This window comes from Trachurus trachurus, assembly GCF_905171665.1.
Source record: "Trachurus trachurus genome assembly, chromosome: 12".
Taxonomy (NCBI): Eukaryota; Metazoa; Chordata; class Actinopteri; order Carangiformes; family Carangidae; genus Trachurus; species Trachurus trachurus.
Genome location: NC_139908.1, coordinates 13,614,264 through 13,640,445, shown reverse-complemented (window position 1 = coordinate 13,640,445; position 26,182 = coordinate 13,614,264). Strand labels below are relative to the sequence as shown.

Below are 26,182 nucleotides of genomic sequence, written 5' to 3'. Positions count from 1 at the left end.
CCATGTCATCCATGTAGGAGTGTATAAGATACCCTCTATCATATATCATATAGTACTGTATAACAAGTTGTCAATATCCTGAAAAACATACTATGTAGGTCATACATGTAGACAGAATTCATGTGTGAATTCATGTGCAGTGATAATGATGATCCTGTTGTTGATTCCTTACTCCCTGAAAGCTAATTTATGCTCAGTTGTTTAATATATACATGGATATAGATGTGGAGTTTTCTCAGTACTCTAGTCATGATGGCAGTTTAGCCAATAGTTCAAGTGAGACAACACAACAAAGTATTTTTTTTAAATGGTGAAGCTTTTTGAGTAGAAGTTTTGCAATGAATATAACAGCCTCACAGCCGCCACTATCTACAACGCTCCCTCAGCTATGCCTCTTTTGTAAGTTATTCATTTATACAATATTACGACTTTCTCTACCATGAATTGATAATGGTTTAAGTTGGGTGTTTGATGATTTTGGCTACCACTCAGCTAGGATATGAAATTCCGTCCCCATCCTTTTTCTATTTCTATGCTTGTTCTCGTCAAATCCTTTTGTACAAATCCCTATCAGGGACAATCGTACAACACAATGACTCAACGGACAGGAGCCATAATCCTTTTTGGCTATTCTGCCTTGCACAGGGACAGAGACAGGAGCTGAAATGCATCGGCCACATCCGTCTGGCTAATGAGAATGCCCAAAAGTCATCACATTATTATCTAGTTCCACGTAGTATCATGGCGTAAATGAGTCAGTCCCGCAGCGGCTGCTTCGGTCAGGCAGAAGGGGGGCACGGATATCTCTCATGTTGAATGTTACTCTTGTGTCATGTTTGAAATGTATTCGGCTCTGGGCTGTTACTGTGCAGCTAACTCAAGCGTTTCAAAATCCATTCCTGTCAGGGCTCAAGCTGTGTGTGGTGAACATAACCTGTACATAACCTGTGCATCCATTTATGAGCATTACATGTTTGCATTATAATATTCACGTATGTCCTACTTTTGTGTTCTGCTTTGCATGACATAAAAAGGGCAAAGGGCGACATAACAGGAACACCTCATGATATATTTAAAGATTGTTTAATAAAAACTATAAAATTGAATTTAGTTTATGGTAAAATCATCTATTGGAATATACAGTATTTATAATAGCATCAGATTGTAATATGTCCCTGTTATTTACTGCAAGTATGCAGTATGACAGGTTGACATTTTACAGTGGGCCACTTGTATTTACTCATCCACATAATCAGGATTAATCCAGAATACGTACATTCATAGCATCCCATAATTGTTGTACAGACGATTCTGACAAAGGAAGCTGTAACTCTCTGTTCGCTGTTAAATGAAATCACTTGTATTAATGTCATCCCACTCGCACACATGCTTGTAGTAGAGTAGCTGACGTTCCTAATGGGGGATAAAATCCCTAAATTATAGTAGCTCAGTTCTCAACAGCATGCTGGTGACTTTCAGTCAGTTCATTTGTTTAGGACACGACTTTTGTCCCAGACTTAGCACGGTGTTACCACCATGGTTTAATAAACATGTCAACAAATCCTGACTATGACTGATAGTTTTATTGTGTATGGATGAATGGTTGGCCTAGTGGATTTAGTGGATTATACTAAGGCCCTACAGGGATTGTCTTCATCCTGCAGTATTCTCATAAAGTAGACATAAGATGAGGAGTATCTGACCTCTGAAAATTGACGGAAGAAGAAAAGCACTTTGATCTGCACACTTATCCTGTTTGATGGATGGAGATGATCCCCATCGACTTGAGATAAGATTTTTTTTTTTTTTTTAATGTTTGCTGCATTCAAAGAACTGCCCACGGACAGAACAGAAACACAGCACACAGTTAGTGTACACACAGCATAGTTTTCCTCAGTTTACATAGGGGGGTTAGGGCACAAATTACAACCCAGCGCACAATAATGGCCAACCTGATCAAAGAGGACACATCAAAGAACTCAGCTGGATCCAGTATTTCAGGCTGCAGTATCTATTCTCAATATTTTTTCTCTTCTTGGGGATCAATCTGTCCATTGACCAACAAAAACACTTTCAAGCACAACATGCATACTGATCTTCAGCTGACGAGCTACACATTTACTTGTATTTACCAGTAAGAGCTGCAAGGCAAATGATTTTGCAAACTGCAACACTACTCATGTATGAAGGAGTGAATCACTGAAGTGTGAATGTGCATATTGATGCATTAGAATAACACATTCAAACATAAACTAGGAGCCCAGAAGACTGCATTAGCACTGGAAACTAATATTAAACATGTAAAATTACCATATATCAGAGTAAATAAAACAATAATATTGATAACCTTGTGAACCCAACGCAGTTTTAATCAATTATCACTAGACTTTGGTATAGATGTGTCATTTCACATCATCTTTCTACAGATACACCTAGGAGACATCTTTCAGAGACCATAGTGACACGTAGCGGTAACATCTTGATCTCATAATTAATAGTTTTGAAGGTTGAATTCTGTGTTGTATATTCCTGTATATTCTTCTTTGTGGGTTCAATTTGTCTTGGATCTTCACATTGTCTTTGATCTCCTGTGTTGTTTGTCTTTTTTTGTCACTTGGAAAAATGCTGCGATGTAACAGATTAACTGAATTATATGCCAGAGCTGTTCTCATGAACTTCAGCTAACCTCAGTGATAAGAGTTTCTATTTTAATTCGAGACAGAGAAAACTATGTGTTTACTTTTGCTAATATCACAGTTTGTATTGCACAGAAAAGCAAATTAACCACTTGGCCAGATTAGTCAAAGGAGGCCTCTTTATTTTCTTTCTTAGTTAATGATTAGGCTATTTTTGCAATGTGGACTTTTATCTGAACTGTGCGATTATTGAGTTGTTTTCTTTCTGGATATGGTCTGTCATACTCTTTTTTAATTTTAATTTTTTTTTTTTAAACCAAATGATAATGATAGTAATCTCCAAAAAATGTAATCGATTTACTGGAACGTGAGCTACACCATGGAGTCTCCTGGATTTATTAACTTTCTAAATGTCAGCTCTGTTGTGTCACTCAGACTTTTGTGAGTGAATAGTATAGTTTTGTGCTCATATTACTGTGATCGCTCAATCAACTCATCTTGTGGGTCCATCAGTGTGTAGAAAATGATGTGCAGAACGAGGTCTGCACATTCACGCTGGCCTGTTTTAAAAGGCTCTACTCTAGTTGGTCAATAAATCAAAGTCTTTGTCTAGCCAGTGCCAGAAGGCTTCAACTGACTGTATCACTTTCTGAACTAAACCGTGAAGCATCCCAGTTTGTTTAGATGTGCTGGAGAATGCCAATTTAATTCCCATGTGATTAGAAGGAATGTCCAGGCTTTTCATTTCTTACTTGAATTAAAAGTTAATTTTTTATTGCAGTATGTTTTTTATTAAATTCCCTTGTCCTGAGACCAAAGATATTTAATTCAGCTCTATTCCTTTTATGACTGAAAAAAGAAACAAAAACAAAAACAACTTCAACTTGCTACAAGCTAATTTTTCTCTTTTTTCTTTTTTAAAATTCCCTCTAACTATGGCACAGTGTAATGCATTCACTTGCCAGTCCATAAACATCACTCAATTTCTTTAGGCCTATAGGCTGTGTTAATATATACTATGTTCACAGCATAAACAATAATTCCCTGGTCCTTGAGGTGTTCTTACTTCTTCACTTCAGTGAAGTGAAGTGGAGGCAATGTTCTCCCTTCTTGGCTTTTCCACTCTCTCCATCAAGTGTTTATTTGTTTGTGGGTGACAGGAGTTGAATAGAAGGACCGGGTGTCAAGTGAGTGAGTGGCGCAATGAAGGATTTGGGCAGAGTCAAGGACTTTTCATGTTCTGGCACATCTGAGACGGGCTGATTCAACTACTGACGACTGTCTGCACCTTTTGATTTCTCTCCCTTACTCTCGTCTTTGCACGTCTTCATTTTCTGCCTCTTTTTTTCCCACCTGATGTCATCGTCTGTCTTCCTTTAATCCTCTCAGTGTTTAATACTCTTCTTCAGACTACATTCCTTCCCCCCCACTCGTCATTCTCTGGATTTCTCTTTGTATACTTTTCCCACTGTCCACAATATCCATCTCTTTTTGTCCCTCTTTATTCCCTCCTATCTTTATGTCAGTCATTCTGGATGTTTCTCGTTGCCAGCTGCTCCACTTCTTTCCCCTCATATGCCCCATGTTACTGATGTCTTACCCAGACAAAAGCCTCCTGTCCTGGGCTTGACGCCAGCCAGGTTAGCCCTTCTCTTTTGCGGGACCCCTGGAGGTTTTAGATTCAAAAGTGACAAAATCTCTTTAAAAAAAAAAAAAGACCCAAGGTTACGATGGCAACCACAACTATGGGATTGGACCACTTACTCTTGGGTTAAACTTTAGGGTTACAGAGGAAAGTGGAAACAAAATAATACGAGGTTCTTAATCTATTCAGCGTGTGGGCTGTAGAGAAATTTGAATCCCAAGTATGATCAGTTTATTGTTACTTTACTTTAATATTTTTGACCTTCACTAACACAGAATGATATGAAAGATGCAAATTACACAAGTATAATGTGGACACTTGAAAGCTCACATAGCAAAGGTTTTAGGCAATTACAGTAAAGTCAGGATGCTTTCATTTTGCTATGAATAATTTTATTCATGAGTTAACTTCATACACTGCGCAAGTGTGCATATAAAAAAAAAAAAAAAAAAAAAATCAATCAAAACCATATTTACTTTGAGCACCTTTGCTTTTAAACCAGTACCAGTTCTCCTTGATACACATACAGTACATAGCTTTTCAATGTACTAGGCAGGCAGGTTGTATCTCAGGGAACTTGCCACAGTTCTTCTATAGATTTAGGCTGCCTCGGTCTCTCTTCATGATCTCTTTTTGATGATGTTGAGATCAGGGCTCTGGGGGGGCCATACCATCTGTTGCATGAGTCCTTGTTCTTCTTGAAGCTGAGACTAGTTCTTTATGACTCTGGCTGTATGCACATGCTGCTGCGGGATGAATGTGGGCCTCATCACCTCTTTGATGGTGTTGTGTGACGGATGGCTGTATTGTACATCTCCTGTATATTTGGTAAACGAGTTGCAATTTAAAGACTTTTAACTTATATATATATAACTAAATTATAACATTTTGTGGGACATGATCACACATAAAATGTTGTAAAAATATCAGAGGATTTGCAAATAATTAAAAAAATGTCTGGGGGGAAGCATTAAGTTTTGAAAAACTGTGCTCTGTTCTACCTAATAGTTCAGGGACTGCCCTCGACATTGTTGTCTATTGTGTACTCTGTGGGGTTGTGACATTTTTTGGATGATCTTCAAAGCAATTGGTTCGTGGTGTCCCAAATTAATTAGGCTAACAAAATACAATCTTTATCTGTGTCCTTTAGAAAGAAACGTATTTGTTTCACCCATCGGCACATCACTTTGTTGAAAAAGCAATCAGTTTTACGCTCTGATAATTCTGTGGTTAACATTAAGTAAGACTGAAGCATAGACATCACTTTAGAATAAGCACATTGTTTAGGAGGAGCATTCATGGTTGTGGTTGAAAGACATTTTGACTAACTGTTGGAAACAGGAAACAAACACCGGTCTCCCATTGCAAAGTCCCACGTTTTGTTGTCGCTCTACTTCCTTCTTTGTTCCTGTCAGGAGTCATAATTACTGCGGCAGCTTGAACACTTTGTCACTTCAACTTAAACATGTGTCATTTTCTGTTCATTTGTGAAATGATTGATGATGTTGCTTGTCTTTGTGGCACAGTCTCTGACAAATACATGTCTTACTGTCAAGCTCTGTGCCGTCCTTTCATTGTAACTCCAAGTCAAAAGAATAAGTTGATTTCCACAACATCGAAGCCTCCATTTCAGGCAGCAGAAAAACAACAATTGATGGTGTTTTGGATTGGAATACTCTGTTGAGGTTACGAGTCAAATCATTTCATGGAAGTGCTGCATTTTCAATATATTGTATATGTGACCCTTAATGCAGGGTTAAAATGTGTTTTTCCAACTCTAAAGCTACTTAAATCTGATATTTCAAGGTATTTTCGTGTATATAATGTGATTATTCCAACTTTTTGCAGGGTTAATAAAAGGTTACTTATCCACTTACACTCTTTTTTGTGCCGGGGCTGTTTGGACAGGGTTGGCAGAGTTTCGAAAATAGCATTTCACAGTTTGGGGCAGGATAATTTCTCCTCTTTGATGATGGAGGTAGGGGTGGTGATGGAAGTGTATAGACAGATAGAGGGGTAAGGGGAAGGATAAAAACACCACGGGGATGATGGTAGTGTTTGAAAAGGGGATGGTTGGGTGGCTCTGTGTGAAGTTATATTGACAGAGGAAATGCAGACCAGAACTAAAAAGAAAAGATGTACAGCAGAGCGAGAGATGTAGGGAGATGTAAACAGGAGGAAATGCAGAAAGAGAGAAAAGGAGAGAGAGAGAGAGAAAGAGAGAGAAAGAAAAACGGGGGAGAGAGAGGGATCTGCATTGTGGCCCAAAGCTGAATGCTGCCTTTATGAGCAATAGTTAAAAGGACACTGAGGCGTGAGTCCCTGTAACCATAGCAACTTCCCAGGAGCCCTGTGACGGACAGATAATAGAGTGAGAGAGGAGTTCCTTTTCTCCTCTTCACCCCTCCCTCCTTCCCTCCTTCTCACTTGTTCTCACTTCCACTCCTCTCTTGGGCAGTTTGTTGGATCCACGCATCTTACGGGATTTTCCTTGACTCGGCTTGCCTGTTTTTTTTTTGCCTTTTATGTGCGCTCTGAAGTTTGAATCCCAGCCCAGCAAAGGCTGCTCCAGACAACTGTTGCCATAATTGCTTGTTGTTATCTCTCTGAGTCACTTTTATGGACTCTCAGAACTATTTGAGGACTTTATTTTTGTGCATCCAGAAAGCTGTTTTGTGTTGGCACAGGGAGAAATGTGCTCCAAAGGCACTGTCTCAGCCCGTGATTCCTTTGTCTACATTTCAGAGGCTGTGCTGTCAAACCATGGTGCTGCCGCCGAGACCAATCGCCCTGAGAATATGCAATGCTTAACAGTAAGTAAGATCAAACCTTTTTAACTGTCTGTGTGCGTGGGCCATGTAAAGCTTATTCCTTGCCTTTCTCAGCTGTGTTTTTGGATGCATGTGAACCTGAGTAATTGACATATTGTGGAAGTTAAATGTTTTTTGTTGACATAAATGTGTAATAATACTATTGCAATAGTTGTTAAGGGTTTTGGGGAGTATTTATCTTATCTTTTCTATTGATTATTAATTATTTGTGTATTTGTTTTAATTGTGTTTGTATGTGCGTGCACAGTGAATGAATAGGCCTGTATACTATAGACAAAGTAGTTGACCCGTGACATCGCACCATGTCCAACAAACTCATCATGCATAAACATGCCGTCAGTAAGATATTTACTGCATGGATTCCATGTTACACATTCTCAGCAACCATAGCAACTAATTGAATCATGCATTTAGGCTCGGAGCATTGAATGGAGCAAGATGTCATTTCTTGAGAGACAATGCACGTCAAAAAGTTCACTTGCATGTGAGTCACATGTGGAGCAGAATGATGATTTGTCATGAGAAAGGCGAAAAGCTAAATGTGCAGTCAGATGTGAGCCACATGTCCTTATCTGTTGGGTGAAATCACAAATCCTTCCTGTGCTCTGCCCACTCGCCCTTTACATCTTGTGGCTTCTTAGTTTTATGTTAATATCTGAAGTTGTGCAATTCTTTGAAGTCCATTTTCAGTGTTTTACTCTCTGGCTCGATATGGTGGCCATGCATTAATTAAACATTAATGAGGGAAAACCACTTAAACTCTTTACACAGACACAAGAGGATGACTGATGATACTCTACAGCTGGGGAATTGGAAAGTAATTATTTAAGTCTGTTTTCTTGAAAGCAGCAGTAATGATAACAACAGGAGCACAAGCATATTCACGTGTAAATACCTATTACCAATATTTACCTTGTCCACAGGATACAGTTATGGTTTAGGACATTTGATGTACACACTAAACAAAAGTAGGCTAAATATTTAATTTTTCATGCTCAGTCTTGTCACTTCTTATGTGACCTGCAAACGTTTCATGCTAATGTTTCATACTAATTCTTGATAAATCCCATCAAAAAAAAAAAGAAGCATCTTGGCCTGTAGGAAAAAAAATCATAGAAAAGGTTGCTAAGGGACATGTGCACTTGCTAACATCATTAGCATGTGCTGGCCTGGACAGCTAGCTTAGGATTTGTAGCCACTCGGACAGCTTCATATTTTTTTTTAGAAGCAGATGCATCCATCTGACTTGACACTGTCTGTCTCTTGTTTTTTTTTCAAGCTACAGTATCAAACGTTTCTTACATTGCCAATCAAAGACAATGCACAGCAGCACAAGAGCCAGCCCTCTGACAGGCCTGCAGGCTAAAAGAACCTAAAGCCTTTTTTTCTGTCTCAATAACAACATGATAAAATCCATATAATATTTGAAAATCACTTTTACTTTACACTCTATCTTCTTTGTTCTGACCAAAAATAGGCATGTGTTTTTCCTCTTGCCTGGAATGAGGGAACTTTAAACAACGATGATGCACCCTCTCTTCACTGTGTTAATGAGCGGTTTCTTTAGCATCTCAAACCTGTTGTCACACATGTGGAGTGGAGTGCAATGTGTAAATTGTACAATTATGTACTGGTATTGGTGGTTGTGTAGGTCTTAAATATAAATTTGGACCGCAAACACTTTGTTAATACCATACAGTAGTTAGAAACACTATTATGATAATAACAAGCTACACAGAAAAACAGCAGCATTAAAAAATCTGCTGTGGCTTCTCTTCCCACACGATGCCAAAATGGGTATAACTTCAGCAAAATCAGGTTTTACAGGTTAGGGTGCATGTGGGTGCATGTGTGACAGTGGCTATATTTAGATGTGGTCTGTATTTATTGTAAATCAGGGTGGGAAAGTCAGCTGGCACATATAAGGCATACAGTGTAGCATCTTTCTGTCATGGGTTTTTCTGTGGTGCAGCACATATCTGTAACACTAGGTTAAAGGTTAAAGATGGTGAAGTGGAGCATGAATCTAAAAGTTGTTTCCCTTCGCTTTTAAGTACTTGTCCACAGTTTCCTTTTTACAAACACTTTTCAATCCAACTGCACATTTAGATTTTTCTACAACGTATTGTCAGAAAACAGGCAGCACTTCAGCGTAAGCAGTAGCCTAATAAAACAAACTGACAGACCCTAAGTAAAGACACAGTGAAAACCACAACCACACATAACCGAGCCTGCTTATAGGAGAAACGGCCTAGTATGCTCCAAATATGCCGGCCACAAACAAGAAAGAATTCACATTCACACTCAGAAGTAAAGTGAAGCCTTAAACATTCAGTTTCCAATCACACAAACTGCTTAGAGGATGTAAAACCAGCAGAATGGGCAATACAGTAGCTCCAAGCATGGGATTATTTGTATAAGCAAAGACAAAATAAGAAATAGAACTTAACCTTAGTGTCATGTCAGTGGTGTAATGGACAAATGTTTGTTATGCCTTTGGAGTGAAACATTATTTTTCAAAAAACAAATTCTTGGCGGTGTCACTGGGTTCATTGACCAGCAGGCATTCAAGTGCAAAACAAGTTTTGAAATCTATTATTTAGGTAGCCTGTGTGTGATTCATTTATTGACAGCTCTTTTTCTGCGGTGTCCAATTTGTCATTGTTTTCCAGCAGAGCTACTGTGAATTATGATTATGTTCCTGCAGAGTCACACCACAATCTCACAAAAGACTGAATAAAGAAGTGTGGACACTAAAGTCCAACAATAAAATGAATTTCAACTTGTAAACTGATAAATGACCAAAATCAAACTAGAATCGTCTCTCAAGACAAAAGTTGTACCGTTATAACATCAAAACTGTGTGACTGTTTGTGAAGTTTAGATGGGATTAGTTAAATATAGTAAATTGGGGTGGAATGAAAAAAGTACATACACATCATTATGAGTTGGCCTCCCCGGTAGGTGACAGTTGGGCCCATTCACCAGATCGTAAACGTATCCGTGTTCCTTGTGAAACACTCCAGGATGCGAACTCATATGGAGTTACTGTAATAAGCTTGACTGGACAGGATTAGACAGAGGAGCTCACTTTACTTTCACCTTTCACACACTCTTACTCTCTCTCCACGCAATGCACATCACACACACACACAAAGTTAAGAATTACTTGTCTCATAAAGTTGTACTACTACTACTATTTGACCTTGTCCCTTTTTTCCCACTCTTTTATGTTTGGAGAGGCTTCAACGCTACATTGCATTGTGTATGTGATACACTGCTCTTGGCACAGTATATTCCAAGCTAAAGGTTTAGGTTCTGTAGAGCTGCTGCAGATTCAGTGCATGTCTTCCATTGCTAGAAGAATAACGATGCTGCATCCAGTACAGTACGTCAAGAGCTGGAGAGGCTTTTGAAGTCATATGGAAGGTGAAAAGGGCAGCAACGATGGGGTGCAGCATTGAGATGGAAAGGTTTTACATCCGTATTTGTAAATGCTCCTTTCCTCTCTCTTTCCTCTTCCCTCCCTCGCCTTTAATACTTGTTCTCTCTCTTCCTCTTTATCTCTGGGTGAATCAGAGTAACAGATGATTGTGTGGCTTGTGTGGGATAGTCTCAGGGGAGAGTTAAGGGAGGGGGGAAAAGCACATTCACAGACAGAATTAGGGGAGAATGGAAAACCTTTTAGACCTTCTCCTCTTTTCTGTACTCATTTTCTGTAGCCTTGTCCTTGCTCCCTTCCAGACCGCTGCGTATTTCCTCCTTCGCTGTTGTGGCCTCCCTCTACCCCCCTCCCCTCTTTTCCCTCTCTTTTCTCCCTCTGTCACCCCATGGCCGTCACCCATACAACACAAAGAGCTCTGTGGTATCATTAACTGCCCACTCTTTACCTACTCAAACATTTTTCACTGTTTGATGATGGCCTTACACGTGAATCATTTCAGAGATTTACACAGGGCTCATTTCAGGTTTTGGATACTTCAGATGTTGGTGAAGATAATACTTGATATCCACAAAGGAATGTCCCTCAGAAAACCACAAGGCTATTTCAAGAACATTTTCCTCTACATAGTCTACACTTTTACAACTTTCCTCTGCATTTTTGCTTAAAATCATTGCTCATATGTATTTAGGTAATTAGCACATTTCTGGGATAAATTACGCTTTAAAAATGTCACACTGGTCGAGCTCTGTTATTCTGCTTTGTCTGACTCACTGTGTGCTGAATGTTTTTTTCAATTTACACAAAAGAGGGTGGTGTGCTAATGATTTGCTTAAAACATAATTTAGGCAGGAATTGTGGGCATTTTGGAAAAATACTTGTGCTATGAAACTTCAGCTGTGATATTTAGAGAATCTCAGACTTTCTCTTTTTAAAGAAGAGCAAGAGCTAAATCCCTTTTTTGTTCAAACACTCTGCCATTGTTTGTCTTGAGTTTTCGGTATGCATGGTGTACAGTAGGTTGACTGAGTTACAGATATGACAGCCTGTAAGAACAAATCAGAACTGTCCAAGTGTTTCCAAAATGTGGGTATGAGAAAATGAGTGTTTTCTCGGATCGTGCCAGTGACCATCTGAACCAAGGATGATGAATTTGACACGCAGCACAACCAAGTGTTCATTTTCTCAGTTTCCTTGTCAGCATTTATCAGCTATGTTTACCAGCAAAAGGCTCATGTCATTGGCAGGGAGCAAAGAGTTCATGAATATTGACAATAGTTGCGCCCCGGACAACATGTCCCCCCCACATCACTTTGCCTGTCAGCTAGCATTAGATCCTAAACCATATCTGTGAAAATGGGTCTGACACTTCTGTCTGACGGGAAAGATGGGAAGGAAGGGTGAGGTGATCTCAAAAGAGGACAGTGAGGTTAGATTTTCTGGCCAGCGTCTCAGAATAAATGAAGAATGGTTAGTTTTATTGCCAGGACATATCCCTTTGTGAGTATTTTAGGCCCAGGGCCCAGGCTGTTCCAAACCCTCATCTGTTCTCTGCTAGATGCAGGATGTGTGCAGTCTTATCCTTACCGTTGTAATTGGAGACAACTTACAGTTTAAAGTTTAAACCACATACAATGCAAGTTACTATAGTGTTCACCACACTGTACACACTGCTTTAGCTCAGGTTTGGAGGTGAGTCGTCCATTAATCTTGAGTGGATTGATCCCTGCCAGTTCTTGTCCATATGTTTTGTCCTTGAGCAAAACCCTCGGATCACTCCCAATGGACAAACCAGAGCCTTGCATGTAAACTCTGCTGCTATTAGTGTGTTTGGGTCTGAATGAAGTGAATGAAAGGCTTTGTAAAGGCCTTTGTCCTGCTCAGGTTGAGCATTGGTCTGATGATCAACTGAATGGCTAACACACCTCAACAACTGTGAGGCAGATTCATGGTCCTTACATGACGAATCACAGTGAACTTGATGATCTCTTTTCTGCCCCCCTTGAACTTCATCCAATTCATCCAGAGGGAGCATACTGTGTCACAATTAGTTCAACATTTCAAAGGTCACTGTCACCTGTAATAATATAGCACCTTTAAAACAACCTATAGGTTGACCAAAGTGCTTTTCAGAAATAAAAAGCAATAAAATACTAAAGTATATTTCAAAAATACAATATACAACAAAGACAGAGGTTAAAGTATAAAATGACCAAATTACCAAATATCATACTGGTGTTACTATCTGCACAACTGTAAGCCAATGTTAGCATGCTAACATCCTAAGTGATGAGCATTATAAATCTATCTGCCAATGTCTAGTGGATATTAGCAATGTTTTTTTGAGCATGTTAGCATGCTGACATGACTGAGTGCTCCTTACAGAGCTGCTATCATGGCTGCAGATTAATTTGACTTTGCTGAAGCCTAGTGTCAGTCTGTTGCTGAGGCCACGGGGCTGCTCTTTTCTGTGCTCTCGTCCAGGAGGTTTTATAGTGTAGTTATGAATCCATATGCCGAGCTTTCACTGTTTGGATATTTAGTGCAACTTGAGCTGTGACCCTGAACTTGGCCTTAGACCCATCTTCTGTGTTCAGTGGCGTGGAAGACGCCTCCTCCTTTGATAGCTGTTTATTCAGGTCAGAAAGAGAGGGGGAGACCAAAAGAGAGAGAGAGAGATCCCACACTACTAACCACCAGATTGGCCTCGTCTGGCTCCTAGACAAGCTTTTCAAACTCTTCTTTCACTCCTCTCCCTAAGACATGCTTTCTTCTCTCCCTTTCTTCTCTCCCTCTAATCCGTCCTTCTGCCTATTTAGAGGTGAACAGCGCAGCGTGAAAGAGAGAGAAAGTGTTTTTTGTGTGCTTGACGGGTAACCCTCGCCCTTTTGAAAAGGCAAACAGAGAAAAGCTGCCATTACCACTGGCATGAAGGCATCTTAAGACAACAGCCTTTTCTGCCACTTTATTAGCATTGTAGAGACTAGCGCTCCTCGTTCACCCCTCGCTTTCTCTGTCACTTCTCTGTCCATGTTTCCATGAGCGAGAAATGATAAAAAGAAAAAGAGGCGAGCTGGGAATTTATAGTGTTGCCAAGGTTTAGCCTAGCCACAGGTTTAGCCGTAAATTAACAGGCATTTTTTTTCCTGCTGAGGTGTTGTTGTTTTCTTTCTGCACATTACCACCTCTTTCCCAGGCATATGGATATTGAAAACAAAAATAACAGTGATGTTTGGATAAGTGGAAGAGGAGGGGGGGATTGTCAGAGTTTGCAGACCTGCGAATTTCCGTACCGTGTGGTCAGAGGGCTGAGGGGGAGCTGTCGAAAAGGAAAAGCAGGGGAAATATGGAAGTTGAAAACATAACAAACAAGCATAATGTCTGGACGGAGACTGGGGAGTGTGGGAGCTAAGGTGGAAAGAGCTTGATGAGGTGTGAATTGTGATTGATATATAAATGTGTGTGTGTGTGTGTGTCTTTACACGTTACAGCACTGTTGACTTTCTCTTTTGTTGAGAAATGTGATCATTATAAACCGTTAATCTTCAGTTGTAAGCAATTAGAAACTTTTCCATTCACAATGTAAAAATGGTCTGAAGTTGAAGTGCGCTGTTAATGGTTTTCATTTTCCTGCCTGCCCAGTCATTCCTAATTAAAATCCTGCCTTTCTCACTCTAATTCAGACACGTCACACTTGTGCCACCTACATTAGTCACTACGGTGCATATTTGCGACTGACCGAGAGCTATAGCACCTCTCACAGCCTCATAGTGTGGACTCAGGAAGCAAACTGGCCTTATCGGGGGCAGGCACACAAAGCTGTCCTGGCTGTGGGGTGGCGAGGTATGCATAAGTGCATGTGTGCATGCGCATGTGTGTGTATGTGTGTGTCGGGGGGTGGCGGTGGGAGGCACTTCCTCCTATTCTTCTGCTGTTGAAGAGTTCCCATGAGTGCCCCAGCCAGGAGCTACAGTGTGGCCTGAGCAGGCCGAGCCAGCGCCAGTCTCGCCTGCATGACGCCGACACACACTCTCACACAGCTGATCTCAGGCGCTACTGCAACTGTTGCTGTTCAGGCCACAGAGCAAGAAACTGGACATTGTCTTTACGGGACAGAGCAAGTGCAAGAAGAGAGGAGAGGAATGGAAGCATAAAGGACAGAAGAAAGCAAGAGAAGACTAAAGTATCAAGAGGAGGATATTCATCTGTGGATGTAATAATGGGTACAGATTCATAAAAACTTGCACACAGGAATATGGATTGATGACGGCAGTTGTTGCAAACAAACCTTGAATAGAAAAAAGCGTGGCTGAAGGGTTGTCACAGAGTTTTGCTACCAGGAAAATCGAATCTAGACTCATTTGGGGAGAGCTGATGCAGAGTGCCGACCAGTTTGGCTGAGGCAGGGTCTCCAAGGACCATTATTGTCACACTCAACAGATTCCTGTTTTCCAGCAGCTTGGGAAACAATATTGTTATCTACAGCCATCTCAGCTGGACCGCACTAGACGCAGCAAGACCGAAGCCACTCCAAACACTCCTCCTACTGCTGCCACTGTGGAGATGATCCATAACACCCTGAAGTCCACTCAGCCGCCGGAGCACAGCCCCAGGAGCACACACTCGGCCGCACAAAGGAAGCTGTGGAGATACTCGGGCTGCAGGGGAGCCGCCGGCCAGGTGGAGAACCAGCGTCGCAGTGTGTGCGTGCTGGCCGCGGACTTGAACGCCGGAGAAGGGGGAGGAAGAGGTGGTGGTGGAGGAGTGATGCACACTATCCACGGGCTGTGTCACCTGTGCATCAGATGTAGGCTGCCACAGGTGTGTGTGTATGTGTGTGTGTGACGGAGGGAAAGGCGTGGGAAAGGAGGAAGAGAGAAAAAAATGGCATCCACTTCACAATGTCAACAGTGATTGTGCAAGAGAGTTTATGTATCTCTGATTACTGCTTTTGTCATTCATTTGTGGAATTCATCTGTAGTTTATCAAACTGCAGAACAGAATAGTATAAAAATTGAGAGGGTTATATCTTTGTTTGCGTACTGTAAAGTATTCTGCCATCACTATGCAGAGGAAAATGCACTTTCCACTGCACGTCCAACACATCCTGCAAAGAATAATTGCCTGCAAGCGACCGCAGGAGATCTAAAGCATGTGTGTTTCTTGAGTGGGGGAAAGCAGCTCTCTGTCCTTTACATTATTTATCTTCTCACATAAGTAAGTTCTTTATTTATATAGCACCTTTCAAGAGCAGAGATGTCACAAAGTGCCTCACGGAGAGAATACACAGTGAGAGAAGGATCTGATGGAGGGAGCTCACAGAATGAAAGCAGATAGCAAATATTTGCTATGATATGAGGATGATATGAGGATGCCTTTTTACTTATTCCACTTTGTGCCCACCTGAATTGCACATTTAAAGACCAGGAAATCAAATGTAACGATATTCAATATAAGTTAATTTCCTGGTGACGGACTAGAATACAAAAAAACAAATCACAGAGAATATTGGTAATAGTGGGCTTACATGACAAAAATGCTTCATGGCACATTAGTCCACTCGAGTGTGTGTGTGTTTGATGTCTTTGTCCTCGTCACTGGACATACTGACCCAGAAAGCTCGGTTTAACCACATACATTACATTGTGTGCGAGTGGCAGATTTGATTTGGTACGTGCACACCTGTTGACAGTTAATTTTACCTCTGCTGCACGGCTGGAACGCAGACAGGACATGCACCGTAATCATCAGGAGGAGATTGGCAGGATATTTTGCTCCTGGCTTCACGCGGTCGTGTCTGAGAGGACGGTGGAGCACTGAGGCATGAATGTAAAAAGGGAAAAGCTCTGCCTCACATGCATGAACTCGTACTGTACTGTACACACACACACACACACACACACACAGGGTGGGTGCTCCCATTGGGTATGTCCTAAATTCATTACAAGAAAGTTAAAATCTTGTGTCTCAGCCTAGTCAGTTTCTCCACAGTCCCTTCGATTCAATTATTAATTCATCAATAAGGCCCTGCTCACACAATATGAATATTTAATGCACGTGGAGAACTTTTCCCATTCATTCATGCTCATTCATTTTCAGAATTGTGTCTTGGGATTGATGCAGTGAGAAAGGAATCACTTAAAAATCATTCATACTAATTTATTGTATTATTTTAGCGTCCTCTTTTCTGTTCTAGTTTGAGAATAATCTGCTTTTATTTAGATGTGGAAAAGGGGGCGTGGGGCTGCTTCTCTTTGGCAGACCAAAGGGAATCCAAGTGGTTGGACCCCATTATGCTTACAAATTGAATTAGTGCTGTAAGGCCTCTGGAGTTTGGATGAATCGGTCCAAAATATGCAGCACTGAAGGTTTTCTTAAGAAATCCACATTGTCTGAAACCAGCTTTTCGTAAAAAGACATGATAGAACGATAGAACTAGATAGATAGATAGATAGATAGATAGATAGATAGATGGATAGATACTGTAGATAGATAGATAGATAGATAGATAGATAGATAGATAGATAGATAGATCAATTAGATAGAGGTCGATGACTCCGTCTGTTGTTTCCCTTCTGTAATTCCAGTGAAATGTTTTTTTCCTTGTGTACCATCTGTCGTACTATTTGTCTTTGTCGTGTGCTCTTTCACCATCACTTTTCAAAGTTCACCCTTTTACCACAATTTAATCTATTATTCATTTGTTTTATCCCTCTTTATCATCATTTTTCATCCCTTCTCCTACAGTCACTTTTGCAGTTTTTGTATATCTCCTCATTTTCTTTCACTGTTTTTGGCGGTTTATCTCTATTCTTGTCACACAGCCAAACTCCGAGATGATTAGTTTTTTACGCGTCTGTGTCCATACAAAAATATACACGCAGAGCATGCAGAGCCCAGATCATACAGTATGTGCACCCATATGTGTGTGACTGTCAGTGTTTCATGAGCCTGAGGGAAGGAAGGTTAAACCCTTATTATAAACGTTGCCCAGACGTGCTGTATATTCTTTCTACAGTACTTGTGGAATTGGTCCCTATGTAAATGTGTCTACTATATATATAATCATCTCAGCAAGAAATATTAAGACGTCATCACATTGACTTCATATGAGGATTTTTCTCCAAAATTTCACCAAAATTCAAAGAGGGTTCATAGAGGACAATCCTAATTTGTTTTGTTTTGCAGGTAAACACAGTCAGTTTTCATTATGTGTAGCCTGACAGTTATTTTTCAGCAATGTCAGTTTGGAAGTAGAGACAAGGGTAGAAAAATATGGTAAAAGAACTGTGGCCCCAAACAATGTGACACAGGGCACATAAAGGCAGTGGACTATAAGAAACCACGATCGTACCCGACATTTTAGGGTCATCCCAAGCTTCAGGCCCCTGAATAATCACTGTATTTCTCCAAGTCGCTGCATCTTGCTCATGGGTAGGCTTTGAAATATAGCAGCATATATTTGTAGTTTTCCTCTGCTGTAGATAAAAAATAGAAAGAGAAAGAGCTGTGTGTTTTGGGCCCCTGGTTGTCAGCAGATAAGATTGGAAAGTGAGATGTTTTGGATGGAACTTTGTTGACTCTGGCTCAGACTTTCGGGCACAGGTACCGAATGACGATGTTAGGTCAAAGAGAAAGAGAGACAATGGGAAAGGGGCATCGGCATTGTCTGTGTACTCTGGTACTCTCTGGTACATTTGAGCAGACAGTTTGTTGTATTTTAGAGTAATGTGTCATAATGTTGGGATTTGGCACACTTTGTTGCAGACATTGCTGATAGGATTTGATCGGCAGATTACACTGAAATCTGTCCACAATCTTTTTGAACAGAATTGGATTAAAATACTAGAAATATAGGGCACAATAGTTTGATATTATTTGGGCAGAGGTACTGTACGAAACAATCCTTAATCCTCCGCGGGGAGCTCCTTACTTTTATATGAAAAACATATTCTGACAGTGGATTATACACTCATTAAAACAAAGTACATTTTTAAGCAAGCAGCCCCTGACAGATGACATATTACTTAATCTTTAATTTATATTTTATTATAAACAGTTACCTGCTGTACGCCATAGTGCTATTTTGGCCTTATAAAGGAGAAGGTTAACTCTTTACAGTTGGTGTATGCAAGTACTGTAATTAGGCGGCCATATACTGGTTTTGCAACTGGTCTACAGAAATAACATTTTGTACATGACAAAAAACGTTATATATTGTTTAAAATGTGTGTGTTTTTGTGCCTGAGAGAGAAAAAAAAGAAAAGAAACATAAGTAATCAGCTTTTGGTAGATTCAGCGTATGGAACTCCCCCTAACTACTGGAAACTGCTGTGAGGACAGTTTTAATAGGAAGTAGGAGCAGAAATCTAAATCTACTTAATCATCCTGTAGGAAGGAAGTTGATTATTTTGCCAGCAGGGTACTAAGCTTTTGGTTTCTTGGGTAGTGGGGTGGGGGAGAGAATATGACCTCCTATGTCCCTTTCAGAAAGTAACTGTGTGTGTTTGTGTGTTTTGCAGGTGACCATCCTTCGAGGAAAGGATGGATATGGCTTCACCATCTGCTCAGACTCCCCTGTGAGAGTACAGGCTGTTGATCCAGGCAAGTTTGCATGCACACGTCAGTTTACATGAAACTCAACGTTTGGAAGAGGTTTAAATTTTGAGGTCTTCACTGCTCTTCACTGTCTTTGGAGTTTGGACATAGATTGTTTACCACCCCAAAATCAAACATTTCTGACTTTAAAAGCAGCCATAAACAAACTTACCATGCCAAAATAGATATGAGTGAAATACTTTCTGGCTATCAGTGAAACATTTCTTTTTTACTCCCAGGAAATGAAACAATTGATTTCTAGTTTTAATAATAATATTCCTAATGTGAAATATTTATTGATTCTTTCCCTGTATTCCAATTTAAAGGCACTAGACTATGTAAACAATACGGTAATGGATCATTTGACAGCGAATGTTGTTTTCGTTTCACTCTGACTGACCTGAATTTGAAATGTCACGCATGCACCCCGTACATCATGAAAGTTTCATGTACCTGTGGGTGATTTATTTATTTTTTAACTCCACTGGCTGTAGCTTTGAGAATTACCATAAGGACTGGCTCAGTCAGCGGGGTGTTACAGATAATTGGGAGCCAGTATGTCAAACGGGCAAGTTGGAGTCAAGCCCCCATGTTGGCAGGTGTTCACCCTGCAGCCATGTCTTTGAACAAGATCCTGAGTCTTAAGGCGATGGCATCGTTACTGTCCTTGTGGAGAGGTGAAGAGATTCAAAACAGAAGTTCACCTCACAAAACAACAGAGTGACTTATCGCTGTTGGATTATAACTTATTGTTTCATCTCTGCTGTGATTTGACATTCTGTACCTCCAAGACTGAAGGGACAATATTTTATACCCAAACATGAATGGAGTTTGAAAGTGTTCAATGATCTGAATCTTTTTTTGCTGTGGCTTCACTCTGGCAGGGGGTCCGGCAGATCAGGCAGGTCTGCAGCACTTGGACACTCTCCTGCAGCTAAATGGTCAGCCGGTGGAGCAGTGGAAATGCGTGGATTTAGCCCACGCTATCAGGTAATAATGACCCCAGCACACCAGAGGTTTATGGGACAATTAACACCAAATAGTTTGAGCATCTCACTCACAGTGGGACTAGTGATTTCTAAACGTTGGCATATATCTACTTTAATGATTCAATTCAATTCAATTCAAAAAACTTTATTGTCTATCACAAGGACAGAAAATTGTCATTAGTTTGGGCTCCAAAACAGTCAGACATACAAACACCAACATAAAAACTCACATTAAAAAATCTCACATAAAAGCTATAAAATTCACATGACGCTCACATAAAAACTGAAACAGCAAGTAGATCTTGCCCTAAAAACAGGTATCTATTGCAGTTATTGATGCAGTTAAATTTCAACTTATTGTATCCTTTTACAAGACTGCAAGTTTATGTTTTTTTTTTAAATATATAGTGTAATATGGTATTTGAAACACTTTTGATGTAACTAAGGGTAAATAAATTCATAAAAATAAATATAAAACATTATAGTCACTCCTTTAGATTTTGTTGATATTCATCTTTCTTTATTTCTCTTTGCAGAAATAGCGCCAATGAAATCACGGTGGTGGTGTGGCGCACTGGTCCCTCGGCGAAGCCTAATTTTGAGGGCCTCATACACCGGCCCTCCTATAAGTCCTCCACCTCAAACTACGATGCTCCGTCGCCCCCCACCCGCAGGCGTGTACCAGATGTCGGCACCAGCAAAACCCCCCCAGCCGTGCCGCCTCTCCCAGCCCACCACCGTGCCACCGCCGCCCGCAGGCTGCTGGTCAACGGCTCCGAAGCCGGAAACAGCAGCGGCGGCATGGGCATGGGAACCCTGGCGTGGGGGGCGCAGGGAGGGTCGGCCGAGGAGCTGGACGGGAAACCTAGACTCCTCCACCACCCTCACACCGCCACACTGAAAGGTACCAGGGTGAAGGCGTCCAACGGGGACAACTACATCATCCTGGCGCCCATCAACCCTGGAAGCCAGGTACCGCAGACTGGTGGTGGGCTGCACCTTCATCATCTCCTTCGTCCTTCTCATCCTCACCATGGTCATATGGTGGCTCATCCTAGATATGTCTCCTTACCTTTCATCCCTGGTGCTGATAGATAGACGGACTGTATTTACAGTATGTGTCCACGTGGCCATGTGGGTCACTGCTGTCTCACCGATTTGTGCTTTACTACATGTTTTGACATACTACATATATTTTAGTCATGTAGATATTGGCCTTAGACCAGGAGGAATCATAGACTATAATATATAAAATGCAGTTGTTGATAATAATTGTATGTCTGTATGTACATTATCTGACAACACTTATCTTACAAGTATCCTATAGATAAATGATCTGTGTGCCATGGATTTTACATCGGTATTTTAAAAACAAATAGTTTTGGTATTTTAGGAAGAGGGATAAACACAACAAAATAACAGCTTTTATGCATAATTCACATACACTACTCCAAGACTGGTCCGTTGCAGTTTTACATTGAGCATAACATGTTTGTACATGAACAGTATGACATGTACATGGGGTTTTTATATAGCATGTACTCATGGTTACATCTAGTGACATCATGTATATGAGCTAAAAGCTTTCATCATAAATACAAAATAAAGCAAACTCATAAAATCAAAAAGGCTGAACTCAATTCCTCAGCTAACCCCTCTGTACCAAACAATACTAACCCGTTTAACAAACTTATTGCACTGAAAGATCCAGGATGTGTGAGTCAGTCACCCTGCAGCGCCCCCTGTCTTCTGTTGATTGCAATCTACAGTTTCAACCAGTTGCTCAAGACTTCCAAAACACTTCTAACTCACTAAATCCTTCTAATTTCCCTTCCTCTTTGTTTCATTTCTACTGAGTTTGGATGTGACTTGAAGGTTGTTTGTGTGTGTGCTATGTGTCTGTGTGTTCCTCATGCCTTGTCCATCTCCACTGATAAGTTCTTGACAGGTAAATGACGAGGCAAGGATTTGGTGAGATTTGTTTTGGCCATCACAGGCTAAATATACCAAAACGCCCATGGAAATGGGTCATGGTGACTTATCACACCAGAATAATACTCTAGTCTAGCTCACTAAGTGATGGCCTTGAATGCCCCCACCACAGATAACATTTATCCTAATATGATGGGGAGAAAAGAGAGCTAATGATATGTTATAAACATCCCGTGACTTTCCAACCCCTAGTTAACCTCCTGTATTAATCTGAAAAGCCCATATGACGTGGTGGCAGCTTTCTCTCTTTACCCCCTCAGTTGATTGTTATATGATGTGACAGATAGAAACCATCACTGCCTCACCGAGTCCAGAGCAATTGAAATGGGTTCATTTGACTCCTGGAGACTAAATTCAATGTCAAGCAAGAAAGCATAGATGATAATATCCAGCTTGGTCCTGAAACACAAGCCCATGGCATAGCAGCACCGAAAATGAACGCGTTAGCACCACAAACACTATGAATAAAAATATTTTAGAGAACCTCATACATTCTAAATTTAGAGAAAAAATGAAGCATATACGATGAAATGAAAGCTAATTTACAGATCATATGATCTATGATACTAAACTATATTCAATATAAACAATTTAGTTATAAGACAATGACATACTGTGTCTCATGTCATACCTTTCATTTGTCTATTCCATTCTTGATGTAGATTAGATGTCAGATATGACTATTGTTTATATCAATGTAATTTCATATTACTCTTCTTTCAGATCTTGAGGCCTGTTTACCAAGACAACCAGGGAACATTAGGTGAGACATTCATTCCCCTGCGATGCTTTGTTAATGGCTACAGTGAACTCTGCCGGGTATTTTGGCTGAAAGCCTATGTATAAGTTGGCTGTCATGCCTTTTATTATTTTGGATGGCACCCAGAAGTAATTAAAAATTTGACTTCACATTTCAGGTTATTTTTAGTTTAAAGAATATGATTATATTCACTTAACATTTGGCACCTAAAACTAACCTCAAGTTGAACTAATGTCAGGATCACAATGAATGCAAAATACTTTTGGGTCCCACTGCCTGAATCGTGTTCTAAATGAGTTACAGCAGTAATTATCACTTTTTTAGTCCTCTGATATGATGTTATTGCTGGAAGCTGGCCAGTGTAACAACTCATAAAATACCAAACATGTGTCCTCTGTCTTGTACACCAACTTTGGAGTCTTATAAGACAAACACAAGACTTGTATGTGAGATAGTGACCCTGAAAAGCAGCTGGAGCCTGGAGCTAACATAGCTACATAGCTGGTAAAGTTAATCCAGTAATGAGAAATTAATTCTTCCCAGCAGGACCCGTGGAAATTTGGGACATGAAATTCTGCTCACTTCATTTTAATTTTAACTTTATCTGCACCCATATTAATTAGCGGTTATGATCAGTTGATTAACAGCCTCTTGCACTTGTGGGTAACCAGTCTGATGACTGAACTGCTAAGCTTGTTATTCACTGCACTCTGTTTTCACTGTGCTAGTAGTTATTAAGATTAAACAAAAGTGTTATTTGTTTCCCAACATTTGCAGTCTTAATACTGAGTTCACCCTCTCCTGGTTTCATCCTTACTGTATATACTGTAGTGTGCAGACATGAGTTGGCCTTTGATCTTCCATTCTGACTCTTGATGTTTCCTCTTTTTGCTCCGCAGCTGCCAGGTTATATCCACGGCAGGCCTCTGTTCCACAGCCCCAGGGTGGAGGTGGGGGTGCCTTCTCTGGAGGCACGACTGCTGGTTTTGGAGGAGGAGGAGGAGGAGGAGGTGGAGGAGGAGGTGGTGGTGGTGGTGGTGGGGGTCTCTCCAGCCGCACAGGCTTCCTACGACGGTCTAACAACTCCAAGACAACAAAAACATCGTCCACCTCCACCGGTACCGGCATGTCCAACTACCCGCAGCAGAATGCCAACTTTGCCAATTACCAGAACTGTACCATCGTGCGCTCACACACTCCACATGGCAATTATGGATATGTCAAAGTGGCCCCCAAGATCCTTATCTTCCCCATCTTTGTTCAGGTAGGCCAATTTGTGAAAACGTGTGTGTGTTTTCACAGCGGTGAAGTTTGGTTGCTTTACAGTCAGTTTTGCACATCGTATTTTGCAGTTTTAGTTATTCATTGTATATATTTTAGGGGAAACAATCATATAACAATATTTTTTCACATACTTTACAATTGAGATCCTAACCTTTGTACTGAAATAGGTTCAGGTGTAATTTACACTTCTATTTTTCTGCAGATTAAACAAATAAGCTTTAGTTAGATTTAGTTAGCTTCAGACCCAGCTAGGGTAGCCATTTCCTTCCATTTCCATTTTTATGCTAAGCTAAGCTAACAGGCTTCTGACTAGAGCTCCATATTTAATGGACAGATATAAGAGTGATATTAATCTTGGCCTCTAGCCCTTGGCAGAAATAGCCAATATATTTCCCAAAATGCTAAATTATCATTATACAGTAACCATATGCCGTAAAAAGGCAGACAGGGGCAAGAGGGGAACGACAACAGTGGAATCCAGATGCAACAATGCAACAGACGGTGGTATCCTACAGAGAGGATGATCATTTTTTTCTTCTTCCACATTTCAGTCAAAAGGAAGTGGAGAGAAGACTTTTGTGGTTTTGCATTTATGAAATATGAAATATGTTGACCCTTCTCTCTGAGCGTCTCACATTTTAGAAGCCAAGAGGGCTCTATTTTTATACATAACACATTTTGGATATGCAGATTTTTTTTTTTTGGGGAGTCTCTGCCTTGGGCTACAGCACTTATCAGTCTGTGAGGAGAGAGAGGAAAGTGGAGAGTGAAACCAAGAAGGTCAGTGTTGAAAAACAGAGTTACAAGGACTGTTATGATCTTATCTTTTATATACAGTACAAGAAGAGAATTAACTGTATGACTATACGAAAGGGATTATTTTTGGTTTGGTGGACAAGCTGTATTTTCTAAAGTTCAGCTGTGTGCAGAAAATAGTTAACTAACACTAAATATATTTAGTTTAGTTTGATAATGAAAAGGGAAGCAAAGGCAAGTTATGTTAAGTCATGTGTCACTGCAACATGAGTACAATAAAATAACCAAAGCCCATGAGACCAGATAGGTGTGATATAAAACACTTCAGATACATTTAGCCATTCACACTCTCACAGTTCGGGGGCTGCGGTGGTACTTCCTGCTCATTCACGCAGACATGTGCAGCCCTGACCCTGCTTCATATAGACACATTGAATTAGGCCTTTTTTTTTTTTTTTCTCAAACCTTGGACTTGAGAGGAAGTCCCCTCCTCCCACGTTGTTGCACTGTTCATTTTAAGTGTCGTGTCTTGTCATACTCAGACCACACGTACAGCCGCGCAACTCGCTGTCTGTCTTCGTAGAAACTGTTACAGTTGTGTTTCCCACAGCACAGAAAGACTCAGTGTTATCAGTGTGACAGATCATTTGGATTTGGGAGCTGAAATGGATTTGGTACTGAAACTTCTTCTCTCATCAGTAACAAGTGCAATATTATCCTCTTGTATTTTATCTTGACAAAATGCTCAACATATGTTCTTGATTCTGATCACACACAACTGCTAACGGTAATATTACCAGCTAGATATGCTTGAGGTCATTGATATCTGATTATTGATATCACTTCTCAGCAAATGAGCCTCAAAACTACTTCCAAAAACTGTACATCCTAATCTGTCTGTGTGATCTGTTGTTGTCCAGCCTCTTGACCTGTGCAGCCGGACACTCATCATATCTGAGGAGATGATACTTCATGAGAGCAAGCACCACTCTCTCAAGGTAAGTGCCATCAGCGCAGCTATGATGCTAAGCCATGTGGTTTGTCTTTGTCTACGCATGAGACGTGAGCGTGTGTTATTATTAAAACATTTCTGTGGGTACGTTTGCTCCACTTTCTGGAAATAATTTGGTTTTGAAGCCCTTTCTTTAGTTGTTGTTGGCCAAGCAATGTCCAAAACTTTACGCTCGAAAAGTTATCTAAAACTAATCTGAAGTAAAATCAAAACCAAAGGCAGTGCAGGATTGGATCT

General features: G+C 40.5%; 1 protein-coding gene across 2 annotated transcripts in view; it reads left to right on the top strand.

Annotated features, from left to right (window-relative positions):
* The window catches only part of rgs3a (regulator of G protein signaling 3a), a 136,590-nt gene that overhangs the window by 26,243 nt on the left and 84,165 nt on the right, over positions 1 to 26,182 (top strand). Inside the window, exons 9-15 of one of the 2 annotated variants that reach the window (XM_083983405.1) lie at positions 7,027 to 7,094; positions 19,077 to 19,158; positions 20,037 to 20,142; positions 20,678 to 21,113; positions 22,857 to 22,896; positions 23,793 to 24,157; positions 25,854 to 25,931. In XM_083983405.1, coding sequence (XP_083839531.1) covers positions 7,027 to 7,094; positions 19,077 to 19,158; positions 20,037 to 20,142; positions 20,678 to 21,113; positions 22,857 to 22,896; positions 23,793 to 24,157; positions 25,854 to 25,931 — 1,175 coding nt within the window. Of the gene's footprint in view, positions 1 to 7,026; positions 7,095 to 14,568; positions 15,376 to 19,076; positions 19,159 to 20,036; positions 20,143 to 20,677; positions 21,114 to 22,856; positions 22,897 to 23,792; positions 24,158 to 25,853; positions 25,932 to 26,182 lie in introns of those variants that run through there. The other variant, XM_083983406.1, reaches the window with a different exon arrangement.